The following is a 17,300-nucleotide window of genomic DNA, read 5'->3' as shown; positions in this document are numbered from 1 at the left end:
GCCTGAGCTGGCACCACTCAGCACCAAGTAAACCCTTGCATGGCTGGACACTTATGGGAAGCCTGGTCCTGTGGCACAATGCAATATTCAGAGTTTTTACAACATTCTTATTATTGAGAAACTGATGGATAGATATCTAGTCCAGAACATGGCATTGCATAAGCAAAGGAAATCTTTCACTTTTTAAAATAACTGTAGAAATATTTTGGAATTTATTGAGAGTTATGTGCTTTGACTGAGATTTTATATCCTAGAACAATTCTAATTAGTTTTTATGACCGAAACTGCATTTTAAAATTAGCCTGAAATCTCTTGCAAAGCCACTTTTGGGAGTCTCTGTTGGCCAGAAGGGGGGGCACTTGTATTTTTAAACCACAACTTGAGGCAACATTGGCAGTGTGTGAACGGTTGATTGGAGACCTAATTCTGCGCATTTTCTGTGTTACAAAATCTGCTCGGTGCATGCCATTGCCCTTTTCTGAGGAAGAATGTATTGTGATAAAAAAAAAAAAAAACAAAAAAAACCCCAAAAAAAAACAACAACAAAAAAAAAACTTGCCACGTTTTCAAAGGGTGGATAATGTGCTGTACTTTGTGTGGCCGGTCTTGGTATTTTCCTGCATGCCACTGTCTTGCCTTCATTGAATGGCTCACCTGCTCTGTCTCTCTGCAGTTAACCTAAGAGTATCTAATTTTATGTTGTCTTGGTATGCTGAATGTATCTAAATAAAGCTGTAAAAAGTTGATTTGTGGACATGCCCATTTAAATGGATACGACTTCAGCTGGTGATGTCCCATTCCAGCTGAAAATCCTTTGGATTTCCAAGAAGAGTATTTCAGAACAGAAATCAATTTAATTTTCAAGTTTGTCATTTAGGGCACAATTACATAAGAACTTAATATTTGGTTGGTACTTGTATTGCTTCAACAAAAATATTTAAAGTGTTGATCATGATGGAATATTTGTAATTGGAGGATTCTTTTTATTTTCAATACTGAAGTTAAAATTTTATATGCAGGGTAAGATCCTTAAGTCCCCTTTAAGTTCAGTTCAGCAACAGTGAGTTAAACTGGCTGCCAGTAATTTAAGTGAGGGAGAAGCTCTCTGCAGAAGATGGATGATGTTACGACTTGACAGGAGCAGGAGTGCAAAGGGGCAAATAGCAGGAAATATCTTGTTGAGAGGTGAGTGAAACAGAGAGGGGATGGAGAAATTATAAAGCTGCTGTCCCAGTGATCTGCTGGGTAAACCCTGACTGTCTGTGTTCATCTGGGACCTCTCTAATCTTGAAGACCACTGTGGTTTCTGTGTGGTTCTTAGCTCTTCTAAAGCCTAAGCAAAGTTTAGTGAAACATGACATAGACAAAACACTAAGGGAGTATCTGCTTCCAGAAACCTTTCACTACAGTTGGCATCTTCACTAGCTTTTGTTCCCTTTAATCATAAGTCATTTGCTGGTTTTCCTCAAACACCATTTTTGCCATTTATGTATATAAATCTGTATATTCATTTGACAGCTATGGTCATCTACCACCACCAGTCAGCCAGATGTAGCACACACACTGCCTTTCAATACCTGTTTTTAACTACCTTTGCAACTGCAAGGGTAAGTCCTGGCACCAATGTACAGCTGTTTACTGTACCATGTTAATGACAGCTGAGGAAAATGAAAGGAAGCAAGAAAAAAAAATTGTGTTTCTATGTAACAGTATTGGCAAAACAACACATTACATACCACCAATCAAAATGTGTCTGGGGAAATCCTTTATGTTTCATCCTTAACGCTCATATTTGCATGTGTTGTCTTCTTAATATACACTCCTACATACAGTTGTGTCCAGTGCCTCAATCTCTGAAGGAGTGACAAGAGTATGTGTTATTGCATTTAGAAGTTGAAGTTGCTTACAGAGTCAGACTTTTGGGTTAAAATCCCAGCTGTGTTTTTGCTCAGACTTGAGCCTGTCCCTTCTGCAGTGATGCTGCATGTCAAGTAGGGAGACCCCACAATATCTGTCCTCCTGTTTTGTCACTGAGAAGTTTTTTGTCAAGGCAGACTCTCTTGAAGTGGCACATCCCTCCCGCAGTCAGTGCTCTGTCAGGGAGTATTCCCCTTTCTACACAAGGGGCTGTGAAGCAGGAACACAGAAAGGATAATGATGAGGCAATGTACTTGCTAGAGCTGGGGTTGGACCATGGATTACTGCAGCTCCGACATACTGTCAGTATATGCACACCTTGTACCAAAGAAAAGAAGTCAAAGATAACTCAAACCTCTGTTAAATGACAATATAACTTTGTTGCACAGATCATGATGAGGAATATGAATATGACCTCAAGGTTGCTTCAGGCACATGGTGTAATAAATCTATATTAACATGATTGAAAACTTCACAGTTCAGACCAAACTCCTTAGCTGCCCTTGTGCACTGCTGTAGTTTACTCCAGTTTTCTCCTCTATCCCCTTCATCGTCTCAAATGACCCATCTAAAAAAAACTTCAGTCCATTTATGCCAACTTCCAAGTCCTGCCACTTTGAGGTTATCTGATAGGTATGATCCTTCCTTCTGTTTTCCCAGTTTGGGATCATATTCTTCAGTGTTACATACTTTATTCTCCCAAAATTAAGAGTTTGAAAATCTAAGAGAGAGCTAATGCATTTAGACCACTAAACAAACTGAACTATAATGGTTGAGGTTGGAAGGCATCCCTAGAGATCATCTTGTCTAACTACCTTACTCATAGAGCAGTTGCCCAGGATCACATCTGGCTGGATTCTGAGTACCTTCAAGAATAGTGGTTCCTCTGCTCCTGGATATTCCTGGATGCCTGTGCTTGATATTCACACAGTAGAAATGTATTTTGTTGTATTTGTATGGAATTCCTTGTATCTCACTCAGTGCCCACTTCCTCCTGTCCTGTCCCTGGACACCTCTGAGAGGAGTCTGGCACCATCATTTTTACTCCCCCCCTTCTTCCCTCCCAGGTTAGATACATTGATAAGACCTCTCCAAGCCTCCTCTTCTGCAAGCTAAAGAGCACCAGCTCTCTTGGCCACTTCTTGTTTGCCACATGCTCCTAACCTTTAAATACCTTGTTGCCCCTTCACTGATCTCACTCCAGCATGTCTACATCCATGTCCATTTATACACTGGACGCATTCTAGTATGGCCACATCTCCTGCACTGGGAAGCCCAGAAGTGGACACAGCACTCCCAGTGTGTCTGTGTCTCACCAGGTGAAGGATCACCTCTCCTTATCTGCTGGAATTGCTCTGCCTAATGCAGCCCAGGAGGCTGTTGGCCATTTTTGCTTTGAGAGCACATTGCTGGCCCACAGGCAGCTTGTTCTCCAGCACCCTCAGGTCCATTCCTGCAAAGTTGCTTTCCCACTCTGCAGCCCCCAGCCTGTACTGGTTCCTGGGGTTGTTCTTCCCCAGCTGCGGGACTTCGCATTCCATTTTGTCAGATCTCATGAAATTCCTGTTTAGCCATTTCTCTAGTCTGTTGAGGTCCTTGTGATTGGCAGCACAGCCCTCTGGTGTATCAGCCACTCCTCCCAATTTTGTACTGCCTGCAGACTTGCTTAGGGTACATTCTGTCTCATCATCCAGGTCAGTAATAAAGATGTGGGACACTTTTGGACCCACCATCCACCTTAGGGCAGTAGTGAATGGCCTCCAGCTGCATTTTGTGCACAACTTTTTGAGCTCAATTTTTCAGTCCAATTCACTGAGCACCTACCTAACTTGTACTTCATGAAGGTGTTATGGGAATGCCAAAAGCCTTAGTAAATTTGAGATGAACAAGATCCAGTGCTCCCCTCACCACTGATTCAGTCATCTCCTTGTACAGGACAATTAGATTGGTCAGGCTCAATTTCCCCTTCATAAATCCATACAACATGAGATTTAGCTGGAGGACTGTCACCAGTGGAGCACCCCAGAGGTCAAAGCTGAATAAATACCATTTAACTTCTTCATTATGTACTAGGATGATGGGATGGAGTGTACCCTCAGGAAGTTGTCACAGGATGTAAAACTGTGCTGAGGAATTGCTGATACAACAGAGAGTTGTGCTGCTGTTCAGAGGGGCTTCAACAGGGTGGAGAAATGGACCAACAGTAATGTCATGAAGTTCATCAAGGTGAAATGCACCAGGGGAGGAATAGTCCCTTGCTCTGTCATGCTCCTGGGTAATGAGGCAAAGCTGATCAGCCTGTCATTTCCTTGCTATCCAACCTTAAAGATAGGAATGATGTTTGCTTTCTTCCAGTTCAGGAAACCTTCCCCAGTCACCATGATCTTCCAAGGATAATAAAGAATAGGCTCACAGTGACATCCTCCAGCTCCTTCAACACTCATGAGTGCATTCCATAAGCTCCTTGTTCCTGTTCCATAAGGACTTGTTTCTGTCTTGTTTGTTTAAATATTCCCTAAACTGATCCTTCTCCACCAAAGGAAACCTTCCTTGCTCCAGGCTTGAAGTGTGGCCTTAGCAGTGCTGACTACAAAGGGACAAACCCTTTCCTAGTCCTGTCTGGCCATATTTTTGATACAAACCAAGATTCCTTGATTTTTATCAAAAATACAAATGATTTTGATACAAACCAAGCCCTTGGCCACCTGGGCACACACAGTGGCTCGGATCCAGCTGCTGTTAACCAGCATCCCCAGGCCCTTTTCCACTGGACAATTTTCTAACCACTCCTCTTTTCCCTGATCCACTAGGTGGGTCACCTGATAATCTCCTGTAGGTTCTCACTTGTTCACTTGTTTGAGGTAGACAGCTCTGAGCCCTGTCTGGTTGAATATGAGATCCTTCCTGCTCCCTACACATATGAGATCCTTCCATTTTTCCCTACACATAACATTTTCTTTCTTCCAAGCTGATAAAGGTTGCTTCTGATATCATTCTCTGCCCCCTTTGAGTTCAGATAATGTAACAGTCCTTCACTGATTAGTTCATAATATATAGTCACCAAGATGATGACTCTCAGAAAAAAAATGCAGGAGGAAAAATTATTTAAATAAGCACAGAAGACATTTTTATGTGAGAACCTTCTCAGTCCCTTGTGGAGGAAACTGTTTCTCAGGCTGTACAGACAGGAACATAAGTGCACTGTCTGAAGATAAAAATATCTTAAATTTTATGACAAATTATTCTTTTTTGTGAAAAAAACCAACCAAACAAACTTAATAATATGCAACAGATTGAATGCTCAACAAAAATATTAAAAGATATGGTGAGAGTTTTCAGCTATGAAGTTTCAGCATGGACTGGGAAGTTGTGTGGCAATCCCAGTTATCAGATTTCTGTCTCTTCTTGCTCTGTAAAATGACAAGGTTTTTCTACCAGTGTTAATCAGAAGGTAGGAATCACAATATTCACACGGGCTAGGCAATTATTATATTTCCATGGTTTACAGACATGGAAAAACAAAGTGTGAAGGCCAAGGGACTTGCATAAAACCAGACACTGTGGCTCTGGTGGGTGCAGCTACCCTCAAACACAGTGCTGCTCTTATGATTCCTGTGCTTCAGGGAGGGATGGTGCTTGAACTAGTTAGTGTTTGGGTGGCACACTGATCAGCTGTGGCACTGCTTGCACATTAATGCATATTGGGAGGGTAGCCACACAAAAATCTGCTACAGAATAAGCCAGTGTATTTTCTTTTACCTGTGATAGACATGACAGCCCCATTCAGTGAAACAGGATCAGTCAGTGTGAGGATGGAGTGTACAGTGAATAATGCCCTTTGTCAATTCACAGTCTGTTTTTTCCCACTGTAATTTATGAATGCAATCATTTCTCAAGTATTATTTTTTTCTGTCTAGAAATTAACACACAAATTTGTTAAAAGTGTACAAATGTAGGCAAACACATATTTAAGATATTTGCCTACCTAGAGCACATTTACATTTCTATTTCTTTTTTATTTACCAATAAAGTCATCTAATTTGAATTAAATGCTAATTTTGATTGAAGGGAAAATGCTCTGAGACCTCTAGAGATCTCAGCATCTCTTCCAAAGCAATTCAGGAGAAATTGAATTCTTCGTGCCTGAATATACATTAATATTCTTCATTGAACTTAGTTTCATTTGAAACTTTTCTTATTATTTCTAAAACAGCAAGATGTCTTGTTCATGCTGGAAGATAAGTGTGTTTACCTGCAAACAAGATAGAGATGGATTCTGTTTACCAGAAACAAAAAAAACCTGTGAATCTTGGCACAGCCGCTAATGTGAGGAACTCTTCTTTGTGTGCAGAAGCACAGCATTAGATTTCAGCCCTCTATTCTCAAAGCACTTGCTGGGAAATGGGAGCCAGGGTTTCAGTCCAAATGTGCAGGATTAACCTCCAGGATTAACACCCAGCAGTTTGGTCAGCTTCCTGCAAAATATGTTTACTTATGCAGACAAGGAAATGGGTACAGGGCTTCTCCTGTGCAGGCTGGGTGTTGATTAGCAAAGGCTGGGACATGGCCCCTCCTTGGATAAAAAAATGTTGGTGTCCCTTTTCTTAAGAGGCGGAAATAGATGTTGTCTGAAATATGAAATGTGCTCAACAATTCCTACCTGGCTTGAGTTGTGAACATGCAAGAGACACTATTTGTTTTCAAAGATGTGTTTCAAATACACTTGAAAATAGCAATTTTGGGAATTGTATTTGTCAACAGCAGGAATTGTTTAGGTCATTTGATTTGCTTCTGTGCTTAAAGTGATGAAAAAGTAGGCACATTAGCATTACTTAATGAGTTAAATAAGAGAACAATATGTAATATACAGAGATTGCCTGAAAGTGTCATCTTCAGACTTAAGCTCTTTCTATGCATAAGGTAAACCTACTTGTTAAGAAGCACTATGCTTCATAAAATGAATACTGCATGCTTAATTTAGTGAATTTTGAATTTCAGGTTGTTTAAAGTGTTTTGCTGCTCTGTACAGAAATGTGAATGAGTGTTGGTGAAGATTTCTGGCCACTGACCACAATGTTTGACTTAGGTTTTACTGATACAGAGGAGAACTGAGCTCAGAATTAAACAACTTGAACACACCGGTTTACCTGTACCCAAAACAAGTGTTGCTAGGTAGGGCTAAATATGGTCAAGTGTTAAGAGGTCCATGACCTGAAAATTGCTTTTTATTAGCAGTGCATCTTAGCTGAACATCTAGGCCAACATGCATTCCATGCAAATTGGCTGCAGACTCTGCCCAGACACTAGCTGTCTGGGCTGCAGTGGCTCTGTGCTTATTTTCAAGTCTGTAAGTTATAGTGCAAAGAACCAGCACCATAAAACTGTTATCAGAAGGCAAGACAAGCAGCATCAGCATTGCGCTATCCTGAAACCAATTTATTATTGCTATCAACTGACCTTCCCTATTATGTATTTATTAGCAATAAGGGAGTGGAGTGCTTTTTTTATTTGCTATACTTGGTTGCATTTGTATTGCTGAATCTTTAATCTGTCACACAAAACTCAGTTTCTGATAATAATAGCATCTTTATTGCTACTCTTTCTATTATTTATGCCTTGATCTTTCTTATTCCTCCCATTCAAAGCATGCTTTGAGAATCCATATGCTTTGACTGTGAAGGTGGAAACAGGAGGGAGTTAATTCCAGATTTGATCACGAATTGGCAAGTAAATTAGAGCTTAATTTCCTTCATTCAAGTTGCTGACCATGTGAATCAGCTTGTGGAAGCGGCTCGTGCAGACTGTCTTGCCTCATTAGCATGACTTAGTGCTTTCTGTAGATCAGGACAGGGCAGGGAGAGGAGGGGAGGCTGGTGGAAAGCCAGGAGCTGGGTATCTATGGGGTCTCAGCCAAAGAAAAATGGATTTCTCCTCTCTCCTTATTCAGTACACTACCATACTTGTGATGATGTTACTATTTATCTTACCCCATTGGGCCTCTCCACTTTCCCCACTGCCTGTGGGCCTGGGTTGTTCTCCTCCAAAACCATCTCTGGGCTGGGGCTCTCCCTTCAAATTTTTCCACACCGATCACTGACATTTGGCCACACCATATAAAAAGAAAAAAACTTCTCTTTCCCTCTGCCCTTTCCTTCTTCACTATCTTGGTCTGTATCCTTGCCATAACTCCAAGTCACCGTGCAATGAGATGCTGGACTTTCTGCTAACAGATTCTAGGAGCAATGGTTAGATTTACAAAGCTGTGTTTTGAAAAGCAGTATTTAAAATTACTGGCATCTGTTAATTAAAATTTACCTGCAGTATTTTTTTTCTTACTATGATCAGTTATTCTATTTTGTGTCTGGCTCAGAGTTCACAAGGATCTCCTTTGAACCTAATTGTAATTCAGCTACAAACTATGAGGTTTGCCTCTTAGTCTCTGAAGGAAGTTCTGAGTATCTTGTATTCTCTTTTTTCTTATTTTTTTCCCCCTCAACCTGTTTAGTAATCTTAGAGATGCTTGGTACAAGTACATGTGTTTTAGGGATACATATCTCATAGGAAAATGTGGTGTCTGTGTCAGTAAGGTCTTGCCTCTGGCTTTTGAGGAATGTACCATCAGTGATATGCCCTGAATAAATTAGATAAGCCAAAAATTCATGGCTCCTCTGGGAGGTGAGGGGTTAGTGCTGCCTATTATCTTTGGAGTAGCTGATACAAGCACAAGTGATGAATCAAGAGGTTTATCTCCACTGCACAGAAGGTGAAGCACCTCATCAGCAAATATTTTCTGTCACTTGTGGGCAGCATAAATAGCTTCTCCATTGGGAGATCCTGTGGATCTCTGTTTAGCTCACCAACATTACACTAAACGATTGCTATGATATGGGAGAGTTCTGAGCATATTTACATGTTAGCTCAGGTAGCATAGTAGTAGTAGAGGAATCTGATCACTCTGTATTACGTTTTCCAAACAGTCTTCTAGCACAAAAGAAGTTAGGATAATCTCTCCTTTTGGCAGGCTTAAGAAAATTCACACATGCAAGTACAGCTCTTCATGCTTGTACAGCTGAAGTGAGGTAGTAACAGATCCGGGATTCACTGGCTTGCTGAAAATAGGAATCATGCAAACTTTTCCTCATATTTAAACTGCACACCAAGACTGAGCTATCTGCCACAGTCCTGGTCCTCTGATTAAGAGATTCTTCTAAGTGTGCCCAAAAATTATCACAGAATCACAGAATCACAGAACAGTTTGAGTTGGAAGGGACCTTTCAAAGATCACTTAGTCCAATCCTCCTGCAATGAGCAGGGACAACTTGAACTAAATCAGTTTGCTCAGAGCCCCCTCCAACCATTATGTGAAATACTTGAGGTTTTAGGCTGAAACTACTGGTTCCAAAGTTTTCAAAGACTCATAGATACCTATCATCCAAGTAGGAGGATGTTTGTTTTATAGTCCTCCAGTATTCCACTAAAAACCTAAATTAAGAGACTCATTTCTGTGTGCTCTTTGATCATTTTAGAGTCTGAGTGTGAACTGGAAAATGAACCTTGTCTTAAATTACTCTTTGTTGATTTTCTGTAGAGAGATCCTAGGTAAACAGTAAGTTGGCATCAGAGAAAAGCACAAGAAAACAGAATATTTCTTTCCTTTGCTATTCTTCATGCTATGTTATCTGTTGGGCTTATTTAATTTTATTATTCTTGTTAGTAAAGCTGAATATCCAGCACTAAGGCATTTAGGAAACAGCACTGTTTGCACTGCAGCCATTAAATCTTTGTAAATCAGCCCTGGAATATCAGACTTTCCAATGCATCATTATCTTTTTGCGTGGTGAGTTGCTCTAATTGCAAACTGCCTAGATGAGATCTCACCCGTGCATTGTAAAATCACCACAAAGCATAATTGGATGAGTCTTAAACATTCTTGGCAGTAGTCAATCTCTTCTACCTCAGTGGCTTGTGAAGGTATTAAAGGAAAAGACAGCTTCAATGTGTGTAAAAGAAAGTATTGGCTACTTCTTTTTACAGTGAGGAGAAATCCTTTTATGAATGGGGAGGAGCAGGGAATCTACAGCAATAAAAATGTGACAAAAAAAATCCATGAACTCATTAATGACTCTAAAATGCCTTTTGTTTCAACAGCTTTACTGAGTTGCCTGCCAGTAGCCACACATCACAGAAATATTCTATTAATTCCACTTTTTCCCCAAATTTAAACTCATTTTTAAATCTGTCTTCCATTCCAGCCTAGCTAAAGTGAGACAGGGCCTTCTACTCTTATAAATGGCCACTTCTAGAGGCTCATGGCCACTTCTTAACTTTCAAATGTGTTTATGTGAACAGAGGACAGTTTGCACAATTACTGGCAAAGGTTCAACACTTCCCTGTTTTTAATTCTCAGACTAAATGTATGCAGCCTGCTGCACAGGTTGTCAGCATGTCTCAAGGACAGCCTTGCATCTTTCCAAGGTAACCACAGAGTTCACCTCTCATGCCAGGCAGCTGGTTCCCAACCTTAACAGCTCTTTGGAAAGCCATAAATGGACATTCCTGTCCTGGACACTTGGCTCAAAGAGTTTGGTAGGGGCTGTCTGCATGGGGAGATCTGGGTCCAGAGTCAGTGTCTGACACTGCCTACATGCTGCCTGTTGTTGGTGTATGTTCAGGTGGTTTTCAGAACAACAATGCTCAGCAGCTTGTGGGATGGACTTTTAGGAATGCAGATATATGGACATGGATGTTTTTCAAAAGGGTTTATTGGTTTTGCAAATTTTTGTTTACCTATTATTGCTGTGGAAAAGAAAAAGATACAACATAGAGCTGTTCAGATCTTTGAAGTGTCATAAAATGCACAACAAAGCATCACTGACACCAAGAGCAAGCCAAAGAAGGCAGCTCTCTTTATGTAAGACTGGTGTCATAAAATATTTAAATCCTTTCAGAGTGTGTGGCTTTCAGCTCTTTCATGCAGATAAGTGTCAGACTGTCAGGCAGCTTTGCTTAAGGAACATGGCACTATCTATTAAACAATTTCTCTTAGTTTCCCAAGAAAACTGTCTAGTTAAATATTTCTCATGAAAAATAAAGCTTGATTCATCTTTTCATTCATCTCACCTTTATTATGTACTTATCTAGTTACTCAGGCAAGTGTACAGAAAGATTTTATCTCTTTTTTTCTTCTTTTTTTAATTTTTTTTTTTTTTTGAGTTAGAAAACTTCCATGGCAATGTACCAGCCATTTATGCCTTTGGAAAATATCACTATCCATTCCTATTCTTAGAGCAAGTTGCAGCCAGCAAGGATACTGCCCCTCATGGAGACCATAAAAACATATTTTAGCCAACATAAGTGGGATAAGTAAAGTCTCAGAGAGAAGGGGAAGAGGAAAGCAAATAATAATATTTTACAGATTCAGATAAGTTCTTTGTCCTCAGATCTTCTTGCATCATTGCTTTGGCCCTAGAGTTTTGGGGTTTTGTGTGAGGGGTTTTTTTATGGCTTAGAGAGGGAGGGACAGGCCTGTGGGGGTCTTGGTTGGGTTTTGGTTTTCTTTTGGGGATTATTTTTTTATTTTGCTTTCTGTTTTAGCATTTTTTGCTAAATGATTCTTTCTCCTTTTGCCTCATCTCACTAGGAATGAGCCCCTTCCAATTGCCTCCAACTATGCATTTGTTCCTTTACATTGGTACTGAGATTTCTCTGAATAGTTTTGTCCATCCTTCTCTGAAGCTTTTTATCCCATAAAAATGTTTTAGTAATGATTCCTACAGCTGCATTTACAGTTTCTGCAACTAAAATACAATCCCCTCCTCTGGTACCATCTTGGGTTACCATCAAGGCTTGTCCTGGATCCCAGGCAGACTCTTTGAAATGGAACAAAATCAGGACCACACATCCCTTTCAGTCTGTCCTTTTCCCTCCTGTTCTAGTGGAACTAGGACATCTTCCACTAGTTCAGGGTGACAGGATGGCTTGAGAAGGCTGAACTTTCCTCTGAAGTACAGGATTCATTTTATTTGCTTTGATTTGAACTTCAGATGGTTTAAGTTTCTTTGCACAGAAATGAGCTGCTAAATTCAGGTGACATACCATAGGAAGTCATGAGGTACTGCCCTCTTTTTCTCTGCATTGGGGAACACCAGTACAGCCATGTATCATTGGAGACTGTCTTCTAAATTTTCAAACTCACCAGAGTTCCACTGATGAACTTACAAGCTTTAGTTACTTAAGCACTGACACACTTTTATTCCTACTTCTGTTGAGCCTTGTATTGTGCAGTTGGTTTCTGAGTGTCCCGTATTTTTCATCTCACCTTTTTAAGTTCCAGGTTTCCCTTTTAAGGTAAAAACATTTAAATTATTTGTAAGTCTGTGGTTCTGCAGTTGCAAGAATGGCACTTTGCCATTCACTGTGATGCTGAAACTCCCATTGGGCTCAGTCATACCCTGATTTACTACTAGCACTACTTTCTGTTGTTACACACTGACTTAGCTCCTGAATTATTTCTGTCCTAGGGCAGAAGGGATAAATCTCTAGACATATACATTTTATTTGTTTTAAAGAATAAAGTATTAGACAGAGTACATTTTAAAAAATATATATTAGAAAAGTGGACCACATCAAATCCAATGAATTAAGTATCCTTTTGCATCTCTAAAAACACCAGCATGCCTCCCCTCTCACAGGGAGGCATGGTCATACAGGTCCTGCACAAGTCACTTCTTTTGTTTTCACCAATACAAAAATCAGTGGCATAAAGACCTGCTTGTCAGTGGCTTACAACAGTACCGAAAAGCCTGATCCCCTGGGTTTGTTTTTGTTATGGGAAATTATTACACTGCAACATATGCTAACTTTCCTTGGAACTGCTTGTTTTTTCATAGGCTTTTTTTCAAACTAGAATTCAAATTGTGCTCCCTTCATTAAAATTTCTTACATTATTCCTCTGAATTTTTAACAGCTTTATTTGAATTGGCCTATGAACTTTATCATCCCCCCAAATCCACATGTGTGATCTGCCAGTCCACAAATCAACTTTCCAGTAAATGTTTAATCAGTTTATTCCAGAAAAGCCTTTTTATGTAGCTTGCCAAAAATGTTAGCCTCATGGAAGCAGTCAGGTAGTCTCTGTTTGTCTGTCCATCTAACCATTTTTCTGTTACTTGTAACAAGATGTTTAAAAACCTGTTGACCAGCATCCTCCCTCTCCAGATGTGTAATGAAAATAAGCAGCTGTAGAGGTGTCCCAATGCAGCAGGCTTGCCTACTAACAGGAGGAAAAAAATCTACAAGGCTTAGCAGACACATGAGAATCCACTCAGGAAAAAGCAAACAGAAATACCCATATTGCAAGAAATTATTCAGTCAACTTGCATGATACAAGATCCTGAAGAATCTGACATCAAAACACAGATGCAAGCTTTGCTGTTCCTGCAGTCTGTGGATTGCACAGTGGGTGGGGACATACAGAGAGATGTTTAGAAGGAAAGTCTCATCTTTAACATTCTTTGCAGGGTTACTAGTTAATGTTTAGTTAGTTGGTATCATTATGTTGATGTTTAAATAAGTCAGATGGAATAGGCTCCAAAGGCATCTATTTTTCCTTATCAGCTGTGAAAGCAGCTCAGGTGCAGGCACCTGTGTCACAGACACCTGTATGTACATTCAATCCAGTGAATTCATTTCCATCATGTCTCTGTGTGCAGGTAGGAGTAGGACCATTTTGGAGGGATGATTTTTTCTGTCACTACACCCTGCTCAAACCAACTGATGTCAACTGTTTAGGGGCCCTGGTTTTGTCCCCTGACACCACTGGGGGACAAGGCCTGCTCCAAGTCTCAGTGGTGGGAGTAGATCCATCACCTGTTACTGTGATTGTGCCAGTGCACTCCAGAGAATGACCGTGCAACTCCACCAGTGCCAGTGCTGGCACAGGGGAAAATGTGCTCAGTAGAGAAAAGTGCCTGGCCACCCCTAGCAGGACTATCAGCCCTGCTGTGTGAGCCACTTTTGATTTCTTAAGAGGTGTAACTTGAGCTATTTATTTTTGTAGGAAGACCTACTGTGTGCTAACAGGTAATCTTCAGAAGCATGTATTTCAGTAATTAGCCCAGCTTGTTCCTAAATTAGGTGTATTGATCAAGCAATTCAAAAGGGACTTTTTAGTGCCAGATGTGGCTTGGTTACAAGCACACCTCACCATCCTTGCTGCTGCTGCAACATGAGCGGGCTGGGCTGGGCTGTCACTGTGCTCTAAGCTCTGATCCTTTCCACGTTTGCAGGACTTCACGCTCCAGCCTCTGGGGATGCCAAGGAAAGCAGTGTGGAGGAGAAGTGCTCCTGTGGGCCTCAGTAACCATGGGATGGCTGTCTCAAGGAGCAGGCCCTGGCGGGGCAGGGCTGACCCTTTAGCTGTGGTGGCTGCCTCCTCGGGGAGCCGGCTCCCTGAGCAGCAGAAGACAAGTGAGTCCTCTCTGAGCTGGTTCAGAGGGGTGTATTTACCTCCTGCTCTGCACCCATTAAACAAGACATTTGTCAAGGGTGGTGAGTGGCAGGACACAGGCAGCACCCAGGAAAAGCGCAGGGCCTTCCTTCAGGACTTTTGTAGGAAATACAACAGCAGAAAGAAGCTGCAAACCCACCTGGTGCACCTGGTGTCAAGGATTTATGTAGAGGACAGGCACAAGGTTCTGTACTGTGAAGTGCCAAAAGCAGGCTGCTCCAACTGGAAAAGGGTCCTCATGGTGCTCAGTGGACTCACTGCTTCAGCAAACAACATCTCCCATGATGATGTGCACTACGGAAAGCACCTGAGGAAATTGGACAGTTATGACCTAAAAGGGATCTACACACGCTTGAACATGTACACCAAGTTCATATTTGTACGTGATCCTATGGAAAGACTGGTATCTGCCTTCAGGGATAAGTTTGAGCATCCAAACAGCTATTACCATCCGGTATTTGGGAAGGCAATAATTAAAAAGTATAGACAGAATGCAGATGAAGAAGCACTGAAAACAGGATCAGGAGTTAAGTTCAAGGAGTTTATCCAATATTTGTTGGACTCCCGCCGACCAATAGGAATGGACATTCACTGGGAGCAAGTCAGCAAGCTCTGCTATCCCTGCCTCATCAACTATGACTTTATAGGAAAGTTTGAAACCCTGGAAGAAGATGCTAATTACTTTCTGCAGCTGGTAGGTGCTCCAGCCAATCTGAAGTTCCCTAAATTCAAAGACAGACATTCCTCTGATGAGAGAACAAGTACAGAAGTAGTGAGGCAATATTTAAAGGAGTTGTCTAAGGAGGAGAGACAGCTGACCTATGACTTCTATTACTTGGATTACTTAATGTTCAATTATACATCACTACTTGTATAGCACTAGAATAGCTTCAGGCTTCTATTAGATACTTATCATGTTGGGATTCAAAACAACTACTTTGATATTAGTCCTGAAAGGAAATGAAGTTACTGCTAAGTAGAGTTGTCTTGAATTAGTGGAGATTTTATAAGCTAGAGTGATATCATTTGATACTAAATTATGGAGAATTCAAAGGAAAAAAGACCTGTAAACAGCATAAATTGCACTAAAATGCCTGAAAAAGCTGTTTTTACTGTTATGGATTATTCTATGGAAGCAGTAGCTCAGACAGCTGTTGCATTACCTTACCTAATGTTCTTTTAATGGTTTAAAAAAAAAATTCAGAGTGGCATGATTCTTTTTTTGGTATGTTTGCTTTAGAAATGGGTTTTGAAAAAACTTTTGATTGTATTTTTACTTTCTGTCACTTATTAATAAAGAATCATTGGCTAATTTTCTAAAATGTTTACAGTGTTCTCAGTTTCAAGTTTTGGGTTTTTTTTGTTTTTTTTTTTTTTATTACTATTAGACTGTAGCCAATTTTAGACTTTTTTTATTGAAGGCCGCTCTTGAATACAAATGCATCAAACTAAAAATAGCACAGCAGTTCAGTTGATGAGCAGGGTAGATATGGGTAAATCTGTGAAGGACCAGTCCACTGCCTCATTTTGGTTGATGCACTGTAGTTGACAAATATGACCCTCCTTTCAGAGAGCTGCTGCATTCAACAAAATTAAGGTTTTAACGCACCGTGGATTCATCATTACATGTGACACTGGCATACTGTGATCCCAATATTCATGGTGGTCTTCAATTTTGGTGAAATGGACTAAGTTTCAGCCTGGCAGCTCTGGGATATTCTGAGATCTGTACAGAGAAGCAACTTCAATGCAACTACTGTGACCATTCTCAGTCTGCTGGGGTCTGGTTATCAGCCCAGCTCCCAGAAATCTCTTACAGAGAAGGTGTTGTGTGTCCATTGCATCCCAAATCTATAAACTGGCTCTGCCCCCAGAGCTTCCTGGAGTCACCAGTGTTTTGCTGTCCTGCCTGCCTTGCAAGTGGTCACCAAGCCCAAAGAATGGGTGCATGGTGCAGTTTTATGTGGTGTAATGTGTATTGGTGATTTGTCCTAGAGGAAGATGTGTCCAGAATCCCACAGTCCTGGTTTGAATAGATACCTTCTACCCTTCTCTTCCCTCTCCTCCCACAAGTGCTGCCTGACAGGTTGTTCCTGCAACCTCTCTTGCACAGTGGATGGGCCAGGGTGTCACAGGAGGAGGAGAAACCTCTGGAAAATCATAGGATCATGGAACCATTGAAAAAGGCCTCTAGGATCATTGAGTCCAACAATTAACCTAACACTGCCAAGTAGACCAAATCTCTAAAATGGATAGGGAAAAATTTCTATGCCCTTCCAAAATAAAGTTGTCCCCTATGCCTTTCTTTCTGAAATGGTTTGGTGCATCTTGCTCCAGTGCCTTGATATAGCAAGTTGTAGGGTGAGGAAACAGCCTGATGGGAAAGTACTAAAAATAAAATATCCTTTTTCTCTGTTCCCAATCACTGGTCACAGCTACTGCTGTTATTGTTGTCTTTTCCTTCATCTCAGGCAAAGTATGATGTACAGATTCAGTCCTTCCACAGGAGTAATTGTGGGTCTTAACTGAAAGGCCAGATCATTTCCTAGGTACCCTCACTGCTTGATTCTCCCTCAGTTTTCTCCTCAGAAGAGGGAAAAAAGCCTCCTCCAGTCTCCATGGTGTCAGAGTATAATCAAACAGGCTCTGCACATCTCTCCTTGTGGCAGGACAGGCCATTCCAAGGGGAAAAGGTAAAAGCACACTGGGCAGCCCAAGCCAGGGCTTGTGATGTCTGTGGCTAGCAGCACCCATAGCTTAAACCATGCTGTTCCAAGGGAACATGAAGCAAAGAGGAGAAGCAAAAAGCCATCCATCAACATGAGGTGTGGGGAGATGCATTTGCTGAGCACCAGGGAGAAGTTACAAGGATGCC

At 41.0% G+C, this 17,300-nt stretch overlaps 1 protein-coding gene across 5 annotated transcripts in view; it reads left to right on the top strand.

The window, feature by feature from the left end:
• The window catches only part of CHST9 (carbohydrate sulfotransferase 9), an 86,983-nt gene extending 71,236 nt beyond the window's left edge, over window positions 1–15,747 (top strand). For all 5 annotated transcript variants that reach the window (XM_059488979.1, XM_059488987.1, XM_059488971.1 and 2 more), the window contains one exon: window positions 14,205–15,747. In XM_059488979.1, the coding sequence (XP_059344962.1) occupies window positions 14,205–15,302 (1,098 nt within the window). In that variant the 3' untranslated portion in view covers window positions 15,303–15,747. The remainder of the gene's footprint in view (window positions 1–14,204) is intronic.
• Window positions 15,748–17,300: the final 1,553 nt, after the last annotated feature.

This window comes from Ammospiza nelsoni, chromosome 1 (assembly GCF_027579445.1).
Source record: "Ammospiza nelsoni isolate bAmmNel1 chromosome 1, bAmmNel1.pri, whole genome shotgun sequence".
In the NCBI taxonomy this organism is placed as follows: domain Eukaryota; kingdom Metazoa; phylum Chordata; class Aves; order Passeriformes; family Passerellidae; genus Ammospiza; species Ammospiza nelsoni.
Note: the sequence above shows the minus strand (reverse complement) of the source record. Positions and strands in the feature narration are given on the sequence as shown.